Source organism: Copadichromis virginalis, linkage group LG22, assembly GCF_057382275.1.
Source record: "Copadichromis virginalis isolate Kocher_CV1m ecotype Utaka linkage group LG22, C_Virginalis_male_GT1.1, whole genome shotgun sequence".
Taxonomy (NCBI): Eukaryota; Metazoa; Chordata; class Actinopteri; order Cichliformes; family Cichlidae; genus Copadichromis; species Copadichromis virginalis.
The window spans coordinates 8,078,938-8,105,558 of NC_140638.1; the positions used below are offsets into that span (position 1 = coordinate 8,078,938).

The following is a 26,621-nucleotide window of genomic DNA, read 5'->3' on the forward strand; positions in this document are numbered from 1 at the left end:
TCAAGTGTGAGGTTTAATGCTTTACTTGTGTTTTTGTGGCTTTTATCTCTTACCTGCTCGTGTTAGGTCAGGATCACTTAAGTGGAAAGAATGTGTCATACATTCAACCAAACACTGTTCCAAGTAATCTTGCACAATCTGGAAATATCCTCTGATTTTTTTGGTTTCATTTTCAAGAAAATGTGAAGGCTGTGTCACCTTTGATTCTACTGCAGAAATAAATGAGGGCATAAATAATCCTTATTCTTGTTCTCTGCATACTCTGATGGAGATGAGAGAGCAGAGAACTTGTCCTGCTGGTGCTTAGAAAACAAACTGAAGCTTATCATGAACTTCAGAAGACACAGACAGGTCCTCTCCCCTCTCATTATAAATGGAGAATGGGTGGAATCTGTCTCCACTCGAGGTTTCTGGGCACCCACATTTTTGTCATTCTCACCTGGACCCACAACACCAACGCCCTGGTAAAGAAAGAAAGCCCAAAAGCGGCTAAACTGTGTCCAGTTGGTCTCACAATGTGTTGCTAGCTGAAGGTCCAGCTGCTGTATTTCACAGGGAGAGAAAAGAAAGAGAGTTAACTTCACTCAGAGATGAAGATAAGAAAGACAGGACAGGAGAGGAGAGGAAGACGAGAGGTTAGGCGAGGTATAGCTGTGTTATTTAAAGTTACATGAAAATTCTTTACATTTAGTACAGGTTGAACAGGTTAGTTTGCTGTACTTCGAAAAGTAAAGATGAGGGTGCGACTGGTGCACAGTGGCTGTGGTTCATCAGTCAGAGTTAGGTTACACCCAGTGTAGCAGAGATTCATGTGAATTTTACCTGATGATGCTGAGATTGATTGACTGAATTCCAGCATAAACAGCGTACTGTCAGTGCAGAGGATGGAAATCAGCCAGGACAACTCATGACACATCTGCTGACATCTGTTCGAATTCAGTTGTGTACATCCACAAAGAGTATCAGGTCAGCTGATCACAGCCTGTACATTAAGAATATTTCTCAATAGAAATTGTGAGTTCTGATTCTTTTGCCAACACAGAGCCATCACAACTAATTTTAGGCTTCACCCACCTGCTGAGACTGTACACATTTTCCTGTTTAGAGGCAAAAACAAAGCAGGGAACAGAAAATAGAGACATAGTTTTTAGTTTCCTTCATCTTCTTCAGATTCAAGCTGAGTATAATTAGAATAAACGAAAGTTAGACTGAAGTCTGTGTTCCCATCTGCTGATATTATTTTATCATAATTATAACACAAGGTTCAGTTAGTTTGCACAAAAATAGAAACGTCCTACAAAGAGCTACTTTTATTTCTTACTTTGAGTACATTTCAGAGCCTGTACTTCTTTACCTTTACTTGAGATAAATCAGTACTATAAGTTTTACTGGAGTATTTTTATGAGTAGCATTTGTACTGCTACTTAAGTACAGAATGTCTGTATTTTTGCTGCCACTGAGAGTAATTAAAACCACCCAAGAAATCATTGAGAGGCCTAAGTCACCCCTGGATGCCATCGCCAAATCCTCCTGTGTCTGGAAAACCAGGGCCATCACAGGTGACCCCTTGCACCCCGCCCACCACCTGTTTGATCCGATGCCCTCTGCTCGGTGCTGTATGCCAAATATCCTTTTGGCAAGATATGAAATGGTAGCTAGAAAGCACTGAAGCATAGAGCAAAATGCTGGTATGAATGGGTGAATGAGGCATGTATGAAGTGTTTGAGTGCTCAGGTAGAGCAGAAAAGTGCATAAAAGAACCAGTGCTGCCACTGTCTGCAGTCAATAAACACAAAAGAGGCGTTTTCATTTGGCAATGTTTGAGATTTTTATTGTTTTGGTTTAAATGTAATCATGATGGTAGTTTTCCCTTGAAGGCACGAACCTTCCTTTCCTACGGAAACTCTTCCGATGGGTTTTAATCAGCATAAGCCAGTCCTTGAGTAGAGAGCTCTGCCTCAGGGAAGACGGCGCTGGATGGAAGGGGGGAAGGGAGGATGGGGCGGCCCGCTGCTGCTGAGACGCGACTTGTCGGTGGACCTCCTGCACGAGGATTCATTTCTTTTTGTCGGCTTTCTGTGCGGACTTGGTGACCTTTCCACCGCTGGCAACCTTCTTCTCGACGGACTTGATGACGCCAACGGCAACGGTCTGCCTCATGTCACGCACGGCAAAGCGGCCTGAGAGGAAATGGAGAGAGGAGTCAATGAGAGGCTTGAAACAAAACCTTAAAAAGTTTTTAAGTTTGAACTTCACAATTCAAAAGACAGCTTGGTTAAGTCTCATAATGGGTTATAACAACAGTTATAACAGGTTATAACTACATTAAAGAATATGTCTGTGAAGGTTCGTATGGCACAACATAGAAGAGCCACCTCCACGGGACAAGACTCGGCTGTCCATCTGCATCTAAAGGTCAAAGGTCACTCTTTCAAGGACACAAATGTTCCCATTTTGGACAGAAAAGACAGATGGTTTGAAAGAGGAGTGAAAGAAGCCATTTGTGTCCACTGTGAGCGACCATCTTTGAACAGAGGCGGTGGCTTACAACAAAAAACTGTCTGCCATCTATAATCCAGTTTTGAGATCCCTTCCCAGACGCCTTAACGCCCACTCATATCTTGGGCCATTTGACCTCAGGAAATCACATGATAGGGTGGGGCTAGGTTTCACAATGAGCTCACCCGAAACCTTGGCTGATGGTGACCTACACCCGTTTTCACACCTGGCTCGATGATTAGGTAGAGGATCATTAGGGGGCCCATTAAGACGAGGTGAAACGTCTTCAAGCAACTTAAAGAAGTCCAGACGCTTTTCTTTCCAAGCTCCTTAGACTAAAGAATATTGTGCAACATTTAATAGGTCACAATACAGGAACTCCAGCAACGCTTGAAGGGAAGAGGAACAACTTTATTGCCTGACCAACAAGTTTCGGCTTGTGGACTAGGTCGGCTACTGGACTAAGTCATTAATGATGAAGACGGGGGTGAGGAGACATAATCCCCACCTGTCTTAAAATACATGCATGAAATACATAATAAGAATATTACAAATATACAAAAAACGATTAAAAAGAAAAAAAATTTATTCAAAAAGAAGTCAGTGCAGCAGTTAGATAAAAAAAAGAGGACATCATCACATGGAAAAACATTTGTAGAAAGACAGAATGCTAGACATCTAGAATGCTACTCCTTCTTTTATTGAAAAAATAAATATAAATAAATAAATAGATAAACATTACCCATGCGAGAATGATTGACAGAGCAAAGTAACTGGTAAAAAAGAATTTAAAAAAGGGTACAGTTCACAAAAACTCATTGATAGAAAAATCCTCATTCATGCCTCTAGGGTGCAGACTCTTAAAACCGAATATCCAAAATGCTTCTCTGTTTTTTCGGGATAAAATTAATATTACCACCTCTTTGGTTTAGTTTAATGGCTTCAATGCCTAGAAAGAATAGAGGTGAATCTGGATGTTTATCATTGAAGTGTCTTGCAACAGGGCTGGTTAGATCATTCCACTTTGTGACTTTTTCATCCTCTTCTGTGCCAGAAATATTTGCTGTAACATTTAATAGGTGACAACAACAACCTACATGTGAACACAGCCAAGGCCAAGGAGTAATCGACTTCAGACGAACAAAGCAATATGAGCACTCCGCCCTCTACATTGATGGGAAGGGATAGAAAGGGTAGAAAGCTTTAGGTTCCCTGGGGTCCATATCTCGGCCAACATTACCTGCTCCACAAACATTTTCCATCAGGTAGGAAAACCACAACAAAGAATGTACTTTGTCAGGAAGCTGCATCAGGGCCCAATTAGACCAAAACTGACTGCTAATCAACTTCTACCGCTCCACCACCTTCTGACCTACCGCTGTACACTCCGGTTTAACTGCTGTACCGTGGAGGACAAGAGAAAACTGCAGCGGGTGGAGAGGGCAGCAGTGCGGGCAATTGGCACTTCACTAACCCCCTTCAGAGACATTTATACTGGCGGACTTCAGCGGAGAAGCAGTATCATCATCAAGGACCTGTTGCACCTGGACACCCCCCCCCCCCCCCCCCCCGGGCCTTTTATAAACGCTACAGGTCAATCAGGTCAAAGACAAACAGGCTCAATAGAAACATGCCCTACCTCCACCCTGATTGAAGGTTAACGGTTAACTGTGCTGTTAACATTTATGGACATTTTCACTGTATTTATAAACTGCATTTATTGTAGTATAATGCAACCAGCATTCCTACCTCTAGTCCTAGCTCTTACTCAAAGTTCACTGCCATCACATTGCACCCTATATTGCACCTGCTCTTTTATATAGCATATATAACTTGTATATACCTTGTACATTTCTGTGTAGACACTTACGTTGTTACATACATTCACTGTGTAGGCACCTCTTAAACTTCAAGTCCATTTTTTTTGTTTCTCTTTTTTTTCTTTTTGTTTTTTTTTCTCTTATTCTGAAGGAATTTTAATGTTAAATTTCTATATGCTGCTAACGGAGAGATACCAAACTGTGTTTCACTGTTCTTGTAACAGTGACAATAAAGATCTATTCTATTCTATTAATCATGACAGATCACATGAGGTTAAATGATCTCAAGTCACAGATATATTGTTAAACCTGACCACACTTTCAAATATGGAGCTGGATGTGATCCCTTTAAAGGCCCAGGGTGCTGAAATATTTTTTTTGGGCCACAATGAGCACCCCAAAAACACAAACTTTGTCATGATGAAGCTTCAATTAATTTCACTCGATAATAAAATTACCATAAAACCCAAAATAATTCATGGAAACACTCACAAACCGACCTGATGTAACATTCCAAGCACACAGTAATCTTAACCACGACTGCACTGTTACTGCAGCTTTAAAGGAAAGGCTGACACATAATTATCTTCGAGACAAACAGCGTTTTTACTCACCAAGGGGAGGGTACTGGGAGAAGCTCTCGACACACATGGGTTTTCCAGGCACCATGGTGATGATGGCGGCATCTCCTGACTTCAGAGCCTTGGGGTTGTCCTCAAGCTTCTTGCCAGAACGACGGTCAATCTTCTCTTTGAGCTCGCTGAATTTGCAGGCGATGTGAGCGGTGTGGCAGTCCAGCACGGGGGCGTAACCCTGGGCGATCTGGCCGGGGTGGTTCAGGATGATGACCTATGAAGGGAGAAATGAGGGAAGTGTTGTACTTAGAGATCAATATCCTTCCTCAGTTTATTACTGGACTTCTATTTGTGACAGAAACAACCGAAATGAGGAGGGGGGGGGGGGGCTATCCAGGATTGTATTCCTTTCTGGATTAAGCTCCAAAAACATTTCCTTCAACTTTAACATTTTTAGTTTTCTGTGCAGCTTTTCTTAGGGGGATGTCTGTCGATGAAGATGTGCTTTTAAACAAACTGGTTTAAATTCTCGTACTCATGCTTGGTTTAATCACAGCTAAGAGGCCTAAGTGGAAATACTTAGACTACATTAAATAAGAACTCCACTTGCTGATTTTTTTCTCTACTATCGGGAGACTTCGCCTCAGAATAGGATAGACAGTCATGTAATTCTGTCATTTTTTACCTGAATAAATGTAGACATAAACAGTGATGAGGCATACCATAGTTTTCAGATTTAAAAAAAATCAGATAAATGAGTAATTAAAAAATTACATTTTAATTAAAAGGTGTCAAAATAGGTAATAGATACTATATGATTTACTTGGTTTAAAACTTTTCAAACAAAAGCTATTTATTTATTTGTGAAGGACCTCTTGCCTGCAGTACCTTCACAATCCAGCAGGGGTCCACCTGTATTTTGTTTTTGCTTTTATTTGTTTGTCAGCCATTATTTAGTGGTCAGTTTGTTTTTTCCATATGCAGATATGGGAAACAGGACAAATAAAGCACAAGACAAACCTTAAAACAGCAAAACAAAAGATGTTTCTCAAACCTTTGACAGCTCTAAAGAAAACAAAGTGCTCTTTACACTGAACTGATAAAGATCCCCTTTAATGCTCAGTGGTTAAAATGTGTAACTAATAAATCATGATTGATTTACAAACTGGGTGAGCTGATTCCCGAAATCAGGGCTTTGGTACACTGGTGGGGCCTGCAGATGCTGCAGGTAAGCCACGAGAAGTCATTTATCATTAACCTGTTAACAGAAAGGCTTCATTTTCAGTTTTGTGAATTAGTTCACAATTATCAACAAATATCGACATTAAAGAATGAAATTACTTCTAAAGAACTTAGACTGAAGTAGGGGCTGTCAGGAGGCAGAGGTAAAGTAATGATGTGCCTTCTTGGCCAGAGTCTTTCCTGATAAATAAATAAATAAATGGGGAATCACTCTTAACATGGAAACCATCGGAAGACTGAAAGGAATCAGTGAATTAATAAGAAGAAACTATTTCATTTTAAATGTATGTATTTATGGGTGGCCCTGAGATTAGTTTGGATTTAAGCAGCGTAAAGCATTATACTGAAGTGTTGCTGTGTACCTGCTTCATGTATAATCTACAAAAATAACTGTGTGCATGTTTATTATCACATGTTTAATCTTTTCTTTATGCTTACCTGGGCGGTGAAGTTCTCCGCAGCCTGGGGTGGGTCGTTCTTGCTGTCGCCGGCCACGTTTCCACGGCGGATTTCCTTGACGGAGACGTTCTTGACGTTGAAGCCGACGTTGTCACCGGGCAGAGCTTCAGACAGAGACTCGTGGTGCATCTCCACGGACTTCACCTCTGTGGTCAGGTTGGGGGGAGCGAAAGTGACGACCATGCCGGGCTTCAGGATACCGGTCTCAACACGGCCGACGGGAACGGTTCCGATACCTGACAGGAGGGAGAGAAGTCAGCGCTCCTCCATATCTGACTTGTCTTTTTTTTAGTATTCAAGCTTTTCTGCTTTTGTAAATAAAGACTGATCTGATTGGTTAAACACTTAAAACAGTGAGGAAGAGGCAGCTGGGTTTTTATTGTGTACTGTTTTTAGTATTAATAATAAAATTACATTTGTAAGTCCTGTAAAACCAGAGGTAGAAGAAGCTTCATAGAATTTAAAATAATAGCAGCAGTAAAGAAATAAAATGGTCCAAAAACATACAAACAAAGAAATACATTTTAATAGTTAAAGCTAAATAAAGCTCAAACAACTTAAAACAATAAAAGTAAGGTGTTTTGATTCTGGAATCTAATGTGGCTTTAATGTTATCAACTAAACTGAGGTGACAAGATTTTCATAATTAAATATCCTCTTTGCTTTTCCTGATATATTATTTCAAACTACCCAAGATGTTTATGAAGGAGGTTTTACAGTTTTCTTATTAATCACTCTTAAAAGCACTGGATGTAACACAATACAAAGCAACACTGCAAAGTATTTAGATTACTTTTTTTGTCGTAAAAATGAACACAACGAGTGATTTGCCAGTGATTTAGTTACTTTTACAATCAGCAAATCAGCAATCAGATCCTGTTATAAGGTATTTCTTTGTTATTTCTGTTGTGACAAAACAAAAAACATAAAATAGAAAACCCCTGAAATATTTGTACTGCTTCTGTCCATCTTTGACTCTCATAACATTCAGCTCTACATTACACTCACGCAATCCTGCAGCTGGGGTCAGCAAACGTAATGACAGCAAGGTCGACCTTTAGATTGTTTAAGTATTTTCATTATTTCCTGCTGGTGCTCAGATACTACTGAGGAGAACGATGCTGATGCTACAGCTCTGAAACGGCAATGAGGGAAATTAATAAGCTTGTTGCTGGTGATTTCAGAGTAGAGGAACACAGCGGTTGTCGGAGTAAGACTATTTGTGTTTTGTTTGCAGCTATATTAGTTTTGAGGGTCCAAAAACCACTAAAAGTTATCCATAAACTCTGCAGGGGCACTGCACAGATGCAAATCTGTATATAATAAAAGAATAATAAACTAATTAAAAGCATAAACTTGGATGGTTTTTACCACACAGCAAGTCGTATCATTATTCAAATTATTGCATTAAAAATGTTCCAGAAGGCACAAAAAGCACAAACAGGGTCTGAAGGTCCAGTCCAGACACCGATTAGTGGAAGTGAGGTCAGGATGTCAACAATAAATCTGTGTCAATCTCAGCAATCACACCTCTTAACTTTAAACCTTAACCAAATCCAAATAAATTACTTTTTAAAAACTACCTTTAGAGGTAGTTTTTTACTGTAGGCATTTAAAAATGGGAGTTTGTGGGCACTGACTCGCTTTTGGAGCCAGCCACGAGTGGGAAGAGACACAGGTTTTACTTTTTCCTTGAGATGCGTGATGACTTACTGGTTTTACAGGGTGCTGTGTGGCTTTACTTACCGCCAATCTTGTAGACGTCCTGCAGGGGCAGACGCAGAGGTTTGTCGGTGGGGCGGGAAGGTGGCATGATGGAGTCCAGAGCCTCCAGCAGGGTGGTGCCTGTGGCTCCGCCTTCCTTGCGCTCGATCTTCCAGCCCTTGAACCAGGCCATCTAAAGTGTAGAAAATGAGAGGAAGTGAAGAGAAAGACTCTTCGAGCAGACGTCTACACTGGGGTGTGTTTGAATCCCTCACCTTGTCACTGGGCTCCAGCATGTTGTCTCCGTGCCATCCAGAGATGGGGACGAAGGCAACCGTGGCGGGGTTGTAGCCGATCTTTTTGATGTAGGCGCTCACTTCCTTGGTGATTTCCTCAAAACGCTTCTGGCTGTAGGGGGGCTCGGTGGAGTCCATCTTGTTGACTCCAACGATGAGCTGCTTTACACCCAGGGTGTAGGCCAGCAGGGCGTGCTCACGGGTCTGGCCGTTCTTGGAGATACCAGCCTCGAACTCACCAACACCAGCAGCAACAATCAGCACAGCGCAGTCAGCCTGAAAATGAACACCAGGATGCAGATTAGATCCAAGTCTGCTGCAAGGCGAAGTTTGCAGGAGTCAAATCCTCATGTTGGAGCTTATTGTTTTTACCTGGGAGGTACCAGTGATCATGTTCTTGATGAAGTCTCTGTGTCCAGGGGCATCAATAATGGTCACGTAGTACTTGCTGGTCTCGAACTTCCACAGAGCAATATCGATGGTGATACCACGCTCACGCTCGGCCTTCAGTTTGTCCAGCACCCAGGCGTACTTGAAGGAGCCCTTTCCCATCTGAACCACAAAAAGCAAAGTAGAGGGAAGAATCAGTCAGAAAGGTTTAACAGAAGAGATTTTATTTAATCGGTTTTATTCATAGATCTGAGAAAACTGAAGTCCAGCCTTATCAGAACTGAATTTAGAGAATTTTACTTTACTATTTTAATTTATTGTTAATCTTATAGAAATACAAGCATCCTTCACCAGTGTTCATGACCTTGAACCTTTGACAAAATACAAATACTAAACTCCAGTTAATCCCTTAATCTGAAAAGGTAAAATCACCTTTTAACTGGCTCATAATGAGCTTTTTAAGGGGTGATTATGCAACTATGCTAGGCAGACAATCTGAGTTAGCTTGTTTAACAGAGGTACATTCTGAAAGGTTGATTCTGTTAATCTGGTTGCAGCGTTTTCAGAGGTATATGCATTTTACTGTTTTTTTACCCATTTCATAAGCAAACAAAAAATATATAATTAACTTATTCTTAAGTAAAGTAAACCCTACTAAAAAATGGTTAAAATCTTTTGTGATGTAAGGCCAAAACATGTTTTGCCGCGCAACAAAAACTTTAATGAGCAGGGAAAACTCGGTTTGGTTAATTCAGTACCTCATAAATAAGTCTTATTTTTAAATAATTTTTTTCTAGACCTAAAGCTGTTTTTCTTCAGCTTACATTCAGGAGAGCATACTTTTAAAAAATGAACCTCTGTTCAGCCTAATAGCACCAAAAAATTTACAGGCTAGGTGAGAAAAATTATGTAAAACAACATTTTTTTGTACCTTATACAGTCAACCAGAATAGTTTCTGTATGTTTTTGTATGTTTTGTGAATTGATTAAAACAGGTTTTCTTATGAAAATGCTGCATTTTTCTGCCTTGTGTTTGTCTTTGTTAAATTCTTGTGTTCAAGGTCTGCTAAGCATTCTTTGGCATCCTTCAATGTCTGTGCCTTACTGAGCCCTAGGTTTCAGTGCTAATATCCTGTATTCATCCTAGTCCTATGGTAGAATACAGAATGTATCCAAAAACATTGGTTATTGGAACATTTCATGTTATAATATACAAGTAAAAAATTATAACATATAATTTTCATGATATATATCATGTATAATGATTATATTATATTGTATGGTCTTTACATTAGATTATAAACCACCTTAAGGGGAAAGCAGTGATTTGTCGCTATATCAAAAAATGAATTGAATGTTTAATAAATTTCACTTTCAATGTTTAATTAATTCAGTTTCCCCTAAAATGTTGCGTAATCTTAAATATATAATTATATACAAGCAAGATTTTAACTCTTATTTTGCACGACATAAATTAACCTAACATTTAAATCTTTATGCGTATTTTGCGCTTGAGGGCAGTGTGTATTTTTTAACAGTAGATGGCGGTTTTACCCAAATAATATCATTGAACAGTTATTCCACCACACCCCACCGTCTACTGTTACGGCATTTTACCTCAGAGTCTCACTGTTATATCCCATACAGTGTTTATGCGGTAAAAAGCCTAAGATTAGGCCGCAGTCACCCACCTCAGCGGCTTCCTTCTCAAACTTCTCGATGGTTCTCTTGTCGATTCCTCCGCACTTGTAGATCAGGTGACCGGTGGTGGTGGACTTGCCGGAGTCGACATGTCCGATGACCACGATGTTAATGTGGGTCTTTTCCTTTCCCATTTCGATTTACTGTTTTTAAACAACATGAGGAGCAGTCATTTCCACTTTTCAAATACATAATGTGCCATATATAATAGTAGTTGTCCCCAAAATGGTGTGAGCCCAGTGAACGCCATTGTGGCTCATTGCCTTCACCGAACGTTAAGGATCCCTGTTTTTCTGCAGAGTTATTAAATTAATGGGGGATTCGTGTTTAATAAAATGAAATAATTCAGGCTCCAATTTATCTCACAGGCCTTGTTCTTGGTCATTCCCCAGGAGTTTTATGAAGCCAATTAAATTGAAAATTAACTTGTCAAAATGTAGTAATAAACGGTTTCTTTCCACTTTGCTGTAACTGCGGCATTAGAGGTTAAGTACTGTTAGCTAGGCGGTCCTTGCGCAACAAAAAATACGCAAAGTCGTATGAATTGTAAATGGCTGCAGTATGCTAATATACGTTTTGAACATAAGAGACTATTGGGGAGGGGGTGCTTTTTTTCCCTTTTGAAATAAAGGACACCATCTATAAACATTAAGGACACCGAGGTGGGACGCTGATGAGTCACACGCCATGTGCGTGCTGGATGAAAACCGGCTCCTCTCCTCCATGTTGCACCCGTCGGGAGCGCGGAGCCGCCATGTTGTCAACTGATGCAAGCGCGCACCCGAACATACAGCATTGAGAGTCAATGCGCGCGTTCACGCAGGTGGAAAGAACAGGGCTACCATGACTGGCAGAAACAACCTGGCAACTCGTTTTTGACATCTGTCCCTAGCGCCTGCCTAAAAATCCTGATGTGGACCCTTACAAGTGAGCCAGACAGGCTAAAACGAGCCAGGAGAAGCAAATAAGGTGAGCTGGCACGTTTTAAACCTTTCAATGAGAATTCTTAATGCTACGTTTCACTGAATGGATTACTAAGGTTTCTGGCTCTAGCCATCAGTTGATTTAAAGGATTTAAGCCCTGTACTACCCCAGCTTTTGTGGAAATGCATCAATGCTAAAAATTTAGCTCCAACAGCTGCATTTTAAATTAAATTCACCAACCTGTGTCCAGCAACTACCAAGACGTCCAGAGATTTCGAGCAGAGGCAAAAAAAGGACAGAGCGTGATCTCTCCGGTGTTTATATACCGAACTAGAGGAGAGGGAGGGATGTGCATTGCTCTTGCTGTGTGTCAGACTAAAATAAGGGGTGCTATTGGCTGGGGTGGCATATCTCCTATGGAGGTGATTGGATGACAAGTGCATCACTGGACACAAATAGCATGGATAAAAAACAGCTGCAGCACTTGACAGAGGCTCGCCTGTCATACCAACTGCAACTGTGAAGGATACAGACAAGCCAATTTCAATTTTTTCGGAGACAATATTTTATTAGTTACCAGCAGCTTCTTTCCAATCAAATGTGGCATTTTAACATTTAGATACAGTTCTAAACCATTTCCAACTTAAACTCAACTGAGAAGAGGCACTGTCATGTGATTCAGGTAAGTGACAATGCCATAGAGTTCTTTTTCCTGCGAAAACTCTTGCGATGGGTTTTAATCAGCATAAGCCAGTCCTTGAGTATAGAGCTGTGCCTCAGCGAGGATGATCCAGGGTGGGAGGAAGATGTAAGGGAAGATGTTGCCCGCTGCTGCCAGCACACGTCTTGTTGATGGATTCCCTGGACGGCCATTCATTTCTTGCCCTTCTGAGCCTTCTCTGCAGCCTTGGTTGTCTTTCCGGACACTTCCTTGGGGATAACAGACTTGATGACACCGACAGCCACTGTCTGCCTCATGTCACGCACGGCGAAACGACCTGAAATAGGAGCAGGGGAAAGGTGGGGTTAGCTGCTGTACATTATGCCTAGTCAAATCAAGTAGGGCTTCTGGGAAGCAAACTTACCGAGGGGAGGGTAGTTGGAGAAGGACTCCACAACCATGGGCTTCTGTGGGATCAGTTTGACAATGGCGGCATCTCCGGACTTGACGAACTTGGGGCTGTCCTCAAGCTTCTTGCCAGAACGACGGTCGATCTTCTCAACCAGCTCGCTGAACTTGCAAGCAATGTGGGCAGTGTGGCAATCCAGCACAGGGGCATAGCCTGCAGCGATCTGACCGGGGTGGTTCAGGATGATGACCTGTGGACACGCTAAAAGTTAGCAAATTCCATAATACAACCCAACCCTGAAGACTCCCAGCACCATTGTCGCCACACCAACCTGAGCGTTGAAGCTCTCAGCACCCTTGGGTGGGTCGTTCTTGCTGTCGCCAGCAACGTATCCACGACGGATTTCCTTGACGGAGACGTTCTTGACGTTGAAGCCAACGTTGTCACCGGGCACAGCCTCGGGCAGAGACTCGTGGTGCATCTCCACGGACTTCACCTCAGTGGTCAGGTTGACAGGGGCGAAGGTGACGACGGTGCCGGGCTTGATGATACCAGTTTCAACACGGCCGACGGGTACAGTTCCAATACCTGAGAAATTAAAACATTGTTAAAGCACAGAAAAACATGGGTGTAGTGCAATACTAGCCTTGTAGTACTATGACAGTTCTCACCGCCAATCTTGTAGACGTCCTGCAGGGGCAGACGGAGGGGCTTGTCAGTGGGGCGGGAAGGTGGCAGGATGGCATCCAGAGCCTCCAGCAGGGTGGTTCCGGAGGCATTGCCGTCCTTGCGCTCGATCTTCCATCCCTTGAACCAGCTCATCTACAGACAAAAGTCATTGATTGTTTAGTCCATGTTCAGTCAGATTAGCAAATTGAGATGTGTGGAATGGCTAGCAGTCCTCACCTTGTCACTGGTCTCCAGCATGTTGTCTCCATGCCATCCAGAGATGGGGACGAAGGCAACGGCGGCGGGGTTGTAGCCGATCTTCTTGATGTAGGCGCTCACTTCCTTGGTGATTTCCTCAAAACGAGCCTGGCTGTAGGGGGGCTCGGTGGAGTCCATCTTGTTGACTCCAACGATGAGCTGCTTTACACCCAGGGTGAAGGCCAGCAGGGCGTGCTCACGGGTCTGGCCGTTCTTGGAGATACCAGCCTCGAACTCACCAACACCAGCAGCAACGATCAGCACAGCGCAGTCAGCCTGAAAATGAACACCAGGATGCAGATTAGATCCAAGTCTGCTGCAAGGCGAAGTTTGCAGGAGTCAAATCCTCATGTTGGAGCTTATTGTTTTTACCTGGGAGGTACCAGTGATCATGTTCTTGATGAAGTCTCTGTGTCCAGGGGCATCAATGATGGTCACGTAGTACTTGCTGGTCTCGAACTTCCACAGAGCGATATCGATGGTGATACCACGCTCACGCTCAGCCTTCAGTTTGTCCAGCACCCAGGCGTACTTGAAGGAGCCCTTTCCCATCTGAACGGGAAGAAATTAATGAAATTTAAGGTCACAATCCAAATATCTACATGGAAAATTTCAATGTGGATCCTAAGATATAAATTTTAAGTGCATTCAGTATTCAAATTACCAGGAGCCCCCCTCCTCAAAAAGGGACATTAAATCACCTATGATAGGTACAAACATAAAACCCACAATTTTCCAAAAGCATTAAAAGTATTTCTAAATCTTAGTGTATGCAAGTCATATTCAAACAGGTTGTACTTTGTTTTGTGTATAAATTTTAAGGATTTCTTTTCACTGGGGGCCTCAGACTGTCAGACAAAGTGCACATTCACCACCAGTGCTCTGCGCGCGATAAGCCCCACCCCGCATGCGCGCACACGGCTGTTACACCCTCATGCCGGGCAGTTGAGCTCAGAGGAAGGCATGCCGACGCCGCCATCTTGGACTTTTTAACAGAAACTGTTTTCAAGACAAAATGGATAAAATGTAACTAAATACACAAGCTCTTACCTCAGCGGCTTCCTTCTCAAACTTCTCGATGGTTCTCTTGTCGATTCCTCCGCACTTGTAGATCAAGTGACCGGTGGAGGTGGACTTGCCGGAGTCGACATGGCCAATGACCACGATGTTAATGTGGGTCTTTTCCTTTCCCATTGTTTTAGTTTCTGTGGGCAAGATTAAATAAAAATAAAAAATTGCGTTAGGCTTACTATTAAGTACCCGTTAGGCTTCGTTAACAGACATGCATGTACAACTAAGCTATCGCATCTTGAGCCCGGCTACATTAGGAAACCATCCCGGCATGTAGGCATAATGAAAGGCGGTGAAAAAAAACAAAGCCTACTGAAACGTATTGTCTTTTTAATTTATACGGAGTTAAAAACTGAAATTCAACTCCATGGCTACTCGGGCGCTAGGCTTTAGCCGCTAGCAGGCGGCTGCTACTGCTAGGCCTCACTCGGCCACAAGCCAGCCGAGACACGTGTTACTCCACTGGGCCACGTCGGATAAAGTTACAAAGATCGCCAAATATTCAGAAGCTCTCTCGTCCGGACTTCAAGCACCTGTTGCCGGATAAATACGGGCAGTTGTTTCAGTGAGGAGAGAGAAGAAATGCCATTCAAGCATCTTCGGATCTCCGGTCTTGCAGCCCTCCTTTGTTCCCGTTGCCCACTCTACATTTTCGCCTCCCTCGTAAAAAATCTTTCGTCAAAAGTTTAAAAACAGCATCCAGTAAACCCACTAACGCACAAACCTCACAAAAAACTATCATGTTAAATACAATCAGGCGAGAACGACCTTTACCATTTTTTAGGATTAATTCCCTCGAAAATTAAATCCACAGGTTAGTGTCAAGTTACGTAACCGAAAAAGCAAAGTTTGGGATTAAACGAAAGAAGCACAAAGAAGATGCTAACGCCTAAACAAATCACGTTTAACTACAACCGTTAAAGGCCCGAGGCCGGGTTCCTCTCTATGTGAAGAATGGGAGCTAAACTCACCGGTGTTTCTGGGTTTTCACGGCCAAAGCTGCTGCCCCTAAGCCAGGTAACAGAAAGAGGAAGAGTGGGGCCGGACTGGGAGGTTTTATACTCAATGGGAGGCGGCCTCATTTCCCGTCACCCTCCTCGGCGCAAAACCCCGCAAATCACACACATTCCTGCAAAAAACGTCAGCACTCCGCCGAATGAAGCCCTGCAACATGCATCATGTCTCATCAGTGATATGAATAAAATCAAAAAACATAATAATAATAATTAATTAATAAAATAAAAAAAAATCTCCAGGGGAGAAACGAGGGTGACTTAAAAGATACAGAAAAACACATCTTTAAAGTTAGATTTCACACAAATTCCTCCACTTTTATTATGAAAAGGTGCACACTTTTACATTTTCCAGACATCAGAACACAAAATGCTAGGATGCTGAGGGAAAATAATAATAATCTACTTTAATGCTATTTAAGTGAAATATGTGTAGTATTGTTGTACATTAAAGAGTACTTTTATTATATTTTAGGGTTTTTTTCTTAGGTATAAATGATGTAATTTGGCAGCACCCATAGAGCTTTTAGAAAGAAAACATTAGCAGCACTCAAGTCAAGGAAAAAATTAACTAGTAGAATGTACTTTACTAAAGCTACGTATACACGTTTATATATTAGGTGGCCAAGAAATGACTGGAAGATGCATAAACCTCTGTTAAGGGAAAAAAGACTCGTGTCCATAACAGTCAAGCTTCCAGTCTCCCAAAAGGTCTCTTTATGCCAGGAAAAACCCTGATTCTTATTTATAATAATTCAGGCTTATAATTAGCACTGCAGTCAAACCCTTCAGAAAATAATGGGAAAAGGGGATTGCATCTGTGCTTTATTTTTAAAAAATGTTTTAAATATTCATGATAATTCACTGATTTTATGTTTTTCAGGGACATCCGAGCAGAAACGTCACACACAGGTAACAGAATTTTGATTATTTTAATCACAATTTATGTTTTAGAAGTTTCAAACCTCAATCCAAAGAGGACACTCCCCACTTCCAACTACTGTTAACACTGGGTCGTCTCATCAGTCTGATAAGATTATTTAAATCCAATGAGATTCAAAGAGCACCCAGGGTGGGGGGAAAGATGAAACCCCACTGTTTTCAAGACACCCTATCAGCCACACATCTACATTCCTGGCAGCTGGGTGTGAACATGTTTGATTGAATTAAAAGTGGGGGCTTGTTTACAACTGCAAACCAAAGCATGGTGGGAAATCCAAAAATATATATCTAAATCTTAAGAATATTTACAGCTAATGTGGCCACATTTTCTCTGTGCACCTCCCTGGTAAATCTGTACATTGTGAATAATTAAAACAAATAAAATAAAGGTGGAATAAGGCTGAGAACTCGGTCAGAGGATGCTGCTTGGAGGTCAGGAGGTCAGATTCTGCCTCTTCCTCGTCACTCTGGCATGTTGCCCAGCACAGAGGCAGCTGGCTTCCCCTGGTACTCTCTCACATACATACACACTAAATACTGGCTCGGCTTTCTCTTTGCAGTTCAGGTAGCAGGCACTTCGACTTGGCAGCTGCTGCCTTCACTCAGCACCAAGCACAGCGATGGCGAGGGGGGTGGGGGACAGAGTGAAAAGCCTGAGAGGTGGGTAGGGAGATAAGAAGAGAGCACGGAGGAGATAAGAGCAGAAAGAGCGTGGTGTGGAGCAGCAGGACATTTACAGTTGTTAAAGAGCTCATCTTGGCAGACACCTTTTAAAGTGTAGGTCTTTTTATACGCAAAACACCAGTAAATGCACTGCTTATGCATGCATGTGAATTGCTCTTAATGTTTGACTATAAACCAGTTCTGCTGTGTTTTACATCTTTAAATATAACCCGTCAGACGAGCTACAGATGAGGAGCCACGCCAATAACACGATGAGAGATTTAAATGTATTCACAGGGTGGATAACTGCCATTCTCCAGGAAGGGTGTAAAAATGTGAGCCTCAACAAGCTTGCAGGTAACTGGTAACCAAACACACCACCTGTGGATGTGATTCTGTGAACCCCTTTCATCATAAATCTGTGTTTTCCCTGCACATAAAAGGGGCTACATGAGCATGAAATACATTTTTGTTTATTAAATGGCCAAGAATTTCAGTTAAGTAAGGTAACACAGGGTCATTGCCTTAACTATAGCCAGGAAACACCCTGTGAATTCATCAAATTTGGACTATCTCACCATCATTACGGAGTTTTTCACATTGTTTCTGTGAATTAGTCAGGCTGCACTTCTCTTTTGTGCTGTCACAGTAGGTGGCAGTGTACCTGGAAAAATAAACAATGAACTTTCAGTCAACCATAAATGAATCAAAAATAAATAAATGCTCTAGCGCCGAAAGGTTGCACTAGCAGTATTAACAGAAAAAATGTGCCTCTGTGTAGGTACACTCATAAACTTTTTTGCATTGCAATAAAATACAAATGAACAAGTTCAGATTATACACACTTGCAGTTTTTCTTTGAGAGTACAAAACTACTATGTGCAGCCCTTCTACCAAACAAAGCCACAAAGGTGCTCAAGGTTTCAACCTGTTTCCTTAAATAGAGTATAGGTTTCTTTTAAAATCTTTCTTTTAAACTTTGACAAAGTAAAATCACTTGAGGTCCAAACTAACATAGATCATCATTATTTATGTCTAAAGAAGGTAAATGCTACTGTTATGTTATCATTTCCCCATCTGCGAGCATCCAAGGATCCGCTCTCATAAATTTCATATAAATGTTATAATCAAATGGGATCTCCAGGACCTGTGAGGACATCCACATGTCTGCTAATTTTTAAATTTACTCCTTCAAAAGTATGACAACAGCGACTTCTTGTCAGCTTCGTTTGCAATTTATGCATGTTCATTGATTTAAATGGCCAAAAATAACAGGAATATGCTTTGACTTCAGGGAAGTAAGTTAATACAGATTCTTTCATGGGGACTAGTGGTGGTTATGTGCATAGTCGCACCTCAGAGACCCAGCTTGAGGATAAAACCATACCTCCTGACAATCAGCCATTGTGAACCAGAAATGATGCAGTTTTTCTTGACTTTGATGATAAATGATCAATTGCTTGATCTCTAGGACTGGTTTATATTTTGGGGAAATATACTTAAAAAAAAGAGAAGTATATTAAAATATGACACATATAGTAACACACAGCTTATTTGGATATTTAGTTTCCATCACAAGATAAAACAATGATTTTCCAAACACAGGACCCAAATCCATAACTGTACCTATTAATTACAATTTGTCTGCGGTCTTCAAACGAGGTGACTGGTTTTGACTTGTGAGCGCACAAAAATGTGGACAGGCGTCTTCTGCCAGGCAGTTAGTTTGTACCGTTGAGGTGTTGCCTCTGACCTGGAGCCTGATTGACAGCTGTAAAAATGTCTTCGTAGAAAAAGGATAAGTGTGATAAAATAGGGACTATTTAACCTTTCTCCCTAATTTATGAGGTTGTCACTGATGAGTCAATAAGGAGTCAGGAAGGACCTGAAATTTAGAAAGTCAGTTTTCCAGTCTTTGAAAGGTGGAGTGAAGAAACATGGCAGAGATCCAGGGGTGAATTCAGCATTCAAGGTGATTTAGACACGTAGGCACCTGACCTGTTCTCCCAGGAAAGTGGCTTTAGCTGCGTCTTTGGCAGGCAAACACACCACCCAGCTGCATTCACTTTCATGGTCGCCGGTCACCACTTGGCACATCAAGATCTCACGACCTTTGCACCCATATTTTAGATAACAGATCTTTCTGTGGTAATACTGCGCTCATTTGAAAAATCCACTGGGCTTCTGATCATCTGCATCATATTATATCACTCTATATTTCCTCCAATAATGACCTCAGTTGTAAACATAAAGCTGAGCAAAGTCCTTCTGAAAGCAAGTCCCACCTCGGTCCTCATTTCACTTTTTGGCTTTTCAGTAGTTATTTTATAAAATGACCAGACATTTAAAAAAAACTGTAGAGATCGTGAATACCAGCAAAACTGTTTAAACAAATTACACTAGTTTCAAGCAGTGCTCAGTTATTTGATGCACATTAAAAAGACATTCAGCATTCTTGTTCTTTTATTTGCTTATTAGTTAGAGAGATTTGAGAGCAGCGGCACTTGATTAATAGGTTTGATATTCACTATATTCAACATAAATGTTGTAGTAAACACAAAGTGTTTACAGTTTTGCAGCTATACAGCCATAAAGTACTGAGCATGAAAACTAATTCTCAAAGCATCCTAGTTAGGGCATTAGTAAATGATCCAAATTATTTATTGAACCAATTCATTCATTCATTTCATTCATTCATTTATTTGTTCCTTCCAAAGCAGAAATTTTAGTCTCACTGTGGTGCTAAAGGGAAAAACTGGGATCACCAATATCAGCGGGATCTATTTTTGGGATAACATGAATCAACCTGTTCTCATCACAATGCAATGTATGCTTCCTGTTTGCCCCTGTTACATATCGTTATCCTTTAGCATTAGGGCTCGAGGCTGTGTCAGCCAGTTACAGATAGCAGTTTCATTTTTACAAGGCACTAACAACAACTTGGTTAGCTTTGGGCAATATTGAGGTTTTGCAGTCATGTAAACACTCACCATGTGAGTGATTGCTGAAGGTTGCTGGCAGTTGCAGGGAAATTGATTACTAAAGCCCTAGTCACACAGGCATAGAGGGAGTCAGAGACCCTCTGGTCACCAGGAAAAACATGTATTCCCTGACCAGTTGCCAAAAACCTCCTTGTGATTGCAGTGATTGGCACTAACAGATTGTCGTAGTCAGCTGTAGTTTCTACGGAAAGTACCATCTCGTCTGTAAACACTTGCTAGCTAATCTCTGAGTGACAGTGAAACCGTGAAACACAAACCGAAAACAGAGATTGCTCATCTTCAAGGTAAAAAGTTCACCTTTTGTGTTGGTTGCAGCGCTGAGGCCCAAGTCAGCATCCTACAGACAAACAAGCAACTACTGCAATTTGCTTGTGACCAAAGCAATCACATGGAGGTTTTTGGTGCTAGCAACCAGTCGGTTACTAGTATTGGGTTATGTACTGGTGTTCACATCATCCAAATATGCTAGCAGCTCTCAAGCAGTGTGTGCATGACATCACACAGGGAACTTGACCACAACTATACTTTAGCATTGACGCCCCAGGGATGAGAGTGGGCTCTGTTGAAATGTGCCACATTTTATTCTGTTAGGCTACGTCCACACTAGACTGGATACATTTGAAAATACGTTTTCGTCTGAAAACGCTCCGCTTCCACACTATCGTTTTCAGTCATTTCCACAGAATTGTGCATCCACATTGAAACGGACGAAAACGCTTACGTTCCAGTACTGGGCATGCGTGAAACGCAAGACGATTCGGTCTGCCTCATTTCTGTCTGCAGTTTATTTACTTTCCAGCTCTTTGCACCGAGTTTTTTAAATAGACTAACAATGAGGTGCAGTTGTTGTTGCGAGTAACACAAAAGTACAAAGTTGGAAAAGCGAGTGAGAATTAAAGAATTTGAAGAAAATCTAACTGGAGCATGTACAAACTGATATTAATCTTTAATAGGGCTGTCAAAATTGAGAGCAAACAAAACAACTGCTGTTTATTGCCCTCCGCTATCTTAGTTTAATTGGTCACTTGACTGCATCACATGACTAAAATGCGTCATCGTTTTAGAAAGTCTCCGTTTTCGCTGTCCACAACGCGACGCGAAAGCACCGTTTTCAAATATTTTTGAGAGCGTTTTCAAAACGCTTCGTTTTCCTTCAGCAAAAGCACCGTCTCAGTGTGGATGGGAGGCCAAAGCGTAGAGAAAACGATGTGTTTTCAAATGAAAACGTATTAGTGTGGACGTAGCCTTAGGAGCACATATATGGTGTGAGCAATGGTAACTGATGAGCCCATCTGATGCTTATAGTGTCCAAATCTAAGTTCCTAACACTTGCTACCAAGTGAGATTAAACTCGCAGTAGTTACAATTTTGCAGCCAAGTCAAACAGTATATACTCAAAACCATAAATTTTAGCTTCACTGTGGCACTAAATCAAAAGTGAGGGGATCAGCTGTCTCACTGGACTCATTTTCTGGGTACCATGGATATTTGTGCCACATTAATTAGAAGTCCAACTTACTAGCAGTGCGTGGGTGCTCTTCTTCCAGCTCATAAAGATTTAGTCTGTTAATGATAGGACGAGTGAAGAGAGTGAAGTACAACGGCTGTGCTCTTATTTCAGGGACCAGCTAGAACAGGGCGGCAGAGAGGAAGAAGTATGACTCTTTCTGTGTGTGTGTTTGTGTGAGTGAAAAGGAGAATGTGATTCAACAGGCCGACCGACCGGCAGTCAGTCCCTGGCAGCACGTCAGTGATGACTCATCAGGTATGAGCGGTGGTCATGACAACGGCAGATCTGAACATTTCACTACTGACGTGGGAAAACATGTTTGTTAGTGAGGAGGATAGATAGACACATATCAGAATTGCAATAAATATACATTTTAACTACTTATAACCATGTAGTCAAGCATTTAATTTCAAATATAATTTTCCATAGTGCCATTGTACATGTACAATGACAATAAATGGCTATTTTAAACTATAATACATTTTATTTATAAACCCTCTATTGATTAAGCTCCCAATATGACCAAGTGGGTTATTTAAGACTACCTAGCTATAATATTTTACACAGGAAATGGCTCTGCTTGTGTACATCATATCAATACTATTTTTATTTATAAGAGATAATATAAAAAGTTCTGATTAATTATAAGTTTCAGTAATTTTTAATCCAAAGTATCTGTGTTTTCATTGTCACCTCAAGCATTAAATACAAACCTCAAGTATCTACTCAACACCTGTTAGCCACAGGTCACTGCAAAACATCACAAATTGATTAGAAGTGGGACGTTACAATAAAATAAAACCTGATAATGTTACGCCATACAACCTACAGTATTAGTGTCTCATTTCAAAAAAAGTAGAAGAAGTAGGTCAACAAATGTGATGTTAAATATTTTTACAAATAAACGGCACTAATAGATTTACAGCTGGGGCCGTCTATGACTTTAGGCAGTCATCTGAGGGTTAAAGAGCCAGAATTGACAGATATATGCTCAGCTGCTTTTGTTATCACAGACTCAGTGACTTAACTAAATGTGTGGCCAATTGTGCTGACGTCTGTAGTCACCACCCCCCGCCACCCCCAAACGTCTGAATTTGAGTGGAAAAACCCTGACTGCAATTAGATATGCATGCTTTTCTCTCCTTCTCTTGTGTTATATCCAAATTCAAATGCCTCAAGTAACAAAATCCTCAACATAGGTTTGAAAAGGCTCTGGTGTTCCAAAATTATTTGGACACTCAAATATTACATCTACACAGATTGATTTTCATAACTTCGGACATTTAACTGCTGATATGACACTAGGATTTTTTTTAATTATTCAAAGAAATCAGTTTGATTTAATATTAGGATACATCTCAATCAATGTTTTATAAAACGCATTTTTATTTGAATAATTTTACCTCCCACAGTAAACACAATGTCATTTGAAAAACATCCTGTTCTTATCTTACTTGAAATCACATTTTAAAAATTCATTTTAATGTGAATTATGTTTCTTTATTTCACATTTACCCTCCAATAACTGGTAATATTTACAAAGGAAGTATTCAGTTTCAAAGCGCTTGTGTATCTGGTGTAAGTGTTTACCATTATTGGGATGTTTTAGTTGCAGTCAAAGAAGAGACAAAGGCCACTTATGGTAAAGTTGTGGTGGACAAAAGGATCACCATGAGACTGGCTCCCATATTGAACTAAAAGTAACTATGGAATTTTTAGATTTACCGGATTTATGGCTGCTTTTCATCAAAGATGGACCCTTTCAAAACACTAAAAACGTATTAAAAAGCAGTTAAAGGCATTAACATATCTGGTAAAGTCCAGTCTGGGTTTAGAAAAATAACAATATGGGATCAACTTTATTTATTTGGAGAGAAATGAATGACAATTTTATGAGTGCAGACTTGGGTAACATTATTGTAAAAATAAATAAATAAAAAGGTCATTTTGTCAGCACATTATCTGTTTTTTTAAATGAAGGCTTTGTAAATGGTCGCTAGTATTTTAAATAAAGTATTAAAACTGAAAGTAGCCTCTGTTCTTCTTATCTACATGCTTAGGTCCAATTAGACTGATTGTTTTCTTAAACCAGTAGCTTGTATATGGTGAGTAAATGACACTTCACAATAAAAAAAATCTAAACTTTGCATTTATGCAGGTTAGACCATTAAACATTTGACTAAAATAGTTAATTGTAATAGTTTAAAATAAATGTCTATAATTTTGCTGACCTATTCTACTTCTCGGAGCCACTTTATAGTAGAGTCAGAGTGTTATATATTTTTATTTTATAGTAGTATATTGTATTTTACTTTGACGTTTGTTTTCTGAACTCAATTTTACTGTTCTCCTTTATTTTTTGTTTTTCCGTTATCATTGTATTTTATACAGATTCTACTTCATAAATGTGTTATAGCTGATGTTAAATGTCATAATATGACATATAACATTTTTTTTAATATGTCACCATTAGCCAAAGCTTTATAGAGTTAATTTTTTTTCCTCTGGATTGTTGTAGAAGATGCTGGATACATAAATAAATATACTTGAACTGAATTGTGAAAATAACTATTCTCACTAACAAGAGTTTCACGGTGAAGTCAGTTTCTGGTATCGCTCACAGTCTGTCTCTGTTCATCTGGGGCGTCACGATATGAGAGAAGAGAGATGGCTGTATATGTTTGTTCAGCAAGATGGCAGCTACATGTTTAAGCTTTGTGGTGTATTAATAGTCTTATGGTGGTAGTTTCAGGAGTATCTTTGGGCAGTAATTCAGTATTTAGATTATATTTGCTGACTTATGCATTTATTATAAGAAAGAAACACATCTGGCATGGTGTCAGTATTCAAAAACCAACTATTTGCAAAATAGATCTTAAGAAAAAAGTGGATGAAACCTTAAAAAACCTTACATAGATCGAGCATCACCCCACCAGGAAGAGCAATGAATGAAATTGAATTGAAAAAATATCATTTCAACACAATTGGCACCCTTGTATTAATCTAATGTCGTACTGTGCGTTGTAGCCTCCAGAACAAACATGCCCACATACTCTTGGGTATAGAGTGTAGCAAAGATCTCACACAGAAAAGATGCTGATGCTGATTTAAAAGTGGGCGGCAGCAGCATCCACTCAGTCCTGGTACATCAGAGTTTTCTTTGTGAGCCAGTTTTTAAGAAACATAACTGGTGTGTCTGAGTGGGTGCAGGGTAAAAAAAAATCACTGCTAACATTCAGAAAATCCCACGTCATTGGCATTCATGTGCATACAGGCAGAGTTTAAGGTAACTCAATCTGAACTGCAATGTCAGCACAGACAGTGTATGCAAATACACCCTGAATGAGCTGCAGGAATGGGGACAGTTAATGCAAATAAAGCACATTTGCAACACATTGCTGGGCCCACATTTGCTTTTGGCTGCTACCCTCCACACACTCATGTTCACACTTTCAGAGTATTCCCTTTAGGTTTCCTGGCTCTCATCTGCATTTCTTTCACACTCCAAGTGTTAAGAAGACTGCATGCATTTAACAGTCTGCAGGGTAAAATAACGTCTGGCCTTTGCTACTTTGTTTCATTGCAGCCTCAATTCATCTTATTGAAATGCCTCTTTGATATCTCCTGACCCATATGCCACTCTTTGATTTGTAACCCAGTTAAAATATTGTATTAGAAAATACAAATAAACATTATTTCTCTCACTAATAAAATGTGTTTTCCTGATTGCAAATGTAGTATTTTGAATATGTTCAATAAAGCATTCAACACTAATAAAATGTGTGATTATTATCAATTAATATTAGTATGATCTCATTAGTTCATCTTCATTTAGGTTCAGGTATAAAGGTGAAATGATTCCCGAAATCATTAAATATAACCAGTGTTTCCCAAATAATCAGCATGAAACAATTTCAGTCAGTTAGTTGCAGCAATGCGTCACATCTATATGCATTTCTGACTTCAGGGCTGTGTGAGTGAGCAAACTGAAATGTTTAATGTGAATCTGGATTTTAAAAGAAGGAATAGTTAACAAAAAAATACAGACTGATTATATATGAACAGGATAGATGTCATCTCCCGCAGGCGTGTCTTTGTGCTTTATTAATCTACACCAAAGGGGTGAATACCTGCTAACTACATTATACCCAAAAATATCAATTAGGTCACATTAGCTGCAAAATGCTAACTGCTATTTATTATTTATTTTTACCAGTGAAACCAATATAACATCTCCACATTCACAAATATACATTTCTGACATTCAAAAACAAAACAAAAACAAATCAGCGACCAATATAGCCACCTTTCTTTGCAAGGACACTCAAAAGCCTGCCATCCATGATTCTGTCAGTGTTTTGATCTGTGCACCATCAACATTGCGTGCAGCAGCAACCACAGCCTCCCAGACACTGTTCAGAGAGGTGTACTGTTTTCCCTCCTTGTAAATCTCACATTTGATGATGGACCACAGGTTCTCAATGGGGTTCAGATCAGGTGAACAAGGAGGCCATGTCATTAGTTTTTCTTCTTTTATACCCTTTCTTGCCAGCCACGCTGTGGAGTACTTGGACGCGTGTGATGGAGCATTGTCCTGCATGAAAATCATGTTTTTCTTGAAGGATGCAGACTTCTTCCTGTACCACTGCTTGAAGAAGGTGTCTTCCAGAAACTGGCAGTAGGACTGGGAGTTGAGCTTGACTCCACCCTCAACCCGAAAAGGCCCCACAAGCTCATCTTTGATGATACCAGCCCAAACCAGTACTCCACCTCCACCTTGCTGGCGTCTGAGTCGGACTGGAGCTCTCTGCCC

At 40.5% G+C, this 26,621-nt stretch overlaps 2 protein-coding genes and 1 long non-coding RNA gene across 3 annotated transcripts; 1 reads left to right on the top strand and 2 right to left on the bottom strand.

Annotated features, from left to right (window-relative positions):
• Positions 1 to 1,815: 1,815 nt before the first annotated feature.
• Positions 1,816 to 11,935, bottom strand: LOC146682632 (elongation factor 1-alpha). The gene is made up of 8 exons (XM_085445091.1): positions 11,851 to 11,935; positions 10,677 to 10,829; positions 8,968 to 9,147; positions 8,575 to 8,871; positions 8,342 to 8,492; positions 6,575 to 6,831; positions 4,934 to 5,168; positions 1,816 to 2,180 (listed from the first exon to the last, which is right to left on the bottom strand). The coding sequence occupies exons 2-8, from the start codon at positions 10,818 to 10,820 to the stop codon at positions 2,056 to 2,058; spliced, it is 1,389 nt and encodes a 462-aa protein (XP_085301217.1). The 5' UTR covers positions 10,821 to 10,829; positions 11,851 to 11,935; the 3' UTR covers positions 1,816 to 2,055.
• LOC146682633 (uncharacterized) lies at positions 11,237 to 25,581 on the top strand. Its single transcript, XR_014917361.1, has 4 exons — positions 11,237 to 11,655; positions 16,575 to 16,603; positions 17,194 to 17,410; positions 17,594 to 25,581. It is a non-coding gene; the product is annotated as an uncharacterized LOC146682633 (long non-coding RNA).
• On the bottom strand, positions 12,152 to 15,733 carry LOC146682634 (elongation factor 1-alpha). The gene is made up of 8 exons (XM_085445089.1): positions 15,650 to 15,733; positions 14,658 to 14,812; positions 13,980 to 14,159; positions 13,587 to 13,883; positions 13,352 to 13,502; positions 13,012 to 13,268; positions 12,696 to 12,930; positions 12,152 to 12,608 (listed from the first exon to the last, which is right to left on the bottom strand). The coding sequence occupies exons 2-8, from the start codon at positions 14,799 to 14,801 to the stop codon at positions 12,484 to 12,486; spliced, it is 1,389 nt and encodes a 462-aa protein (XP_085301215.1). The 5' UTR covers positions 14,802 to 14,812; positions 15,650 to 15,733; the 3' UTR covers positions 12,152 to 12,483.
• Positions 25,582 to 26,621: the final 1,040 nt, after the last annotated feature.

Coding starts and splice junctions, on each gene's coding strand:
- LOC146682632 (XM_085445091.1), bottom strand. CDS start 10,820: ATGGGAAAGGAAAAGACCCACATTAACATCGTGGTCATCGGACATGTC. Junction 8,872..8,967: donor TGATCACTGGTACCTCCCAG/GTAAAAACAATA, acceptor GTTCATTTTCAG/GCTGACTGCGCTGTGCTGAT. Junction 5,169..6,574: donor CGGAGAACTTCACCGCCCAG/GTAAGCATAAAG, acceptor CTCCCTTCATAG/GTCATCATCCTGAACCACCC.
- LOC146682634 (XM_085445089.1), bottom strand. CDS start 14,801: ATGGGAAAGGAAAAGACCCACATTAACATCGTGGTCATTGGCCATGTC. Junction 13,884..13,979: donor TGATCACTGGTACCTCCCAG/GTAAAAACAATA, acceptor GTTCATTTTCAG/GCTGACTGCGCTGTGCTGAT. Junction 13,269..13,351: donor GGACGTCTACAAGATTGGCG/GTGAGAACTGTC, acceptor TTAATTTCTCAG/GTATTGGAACTGTACCCGTC.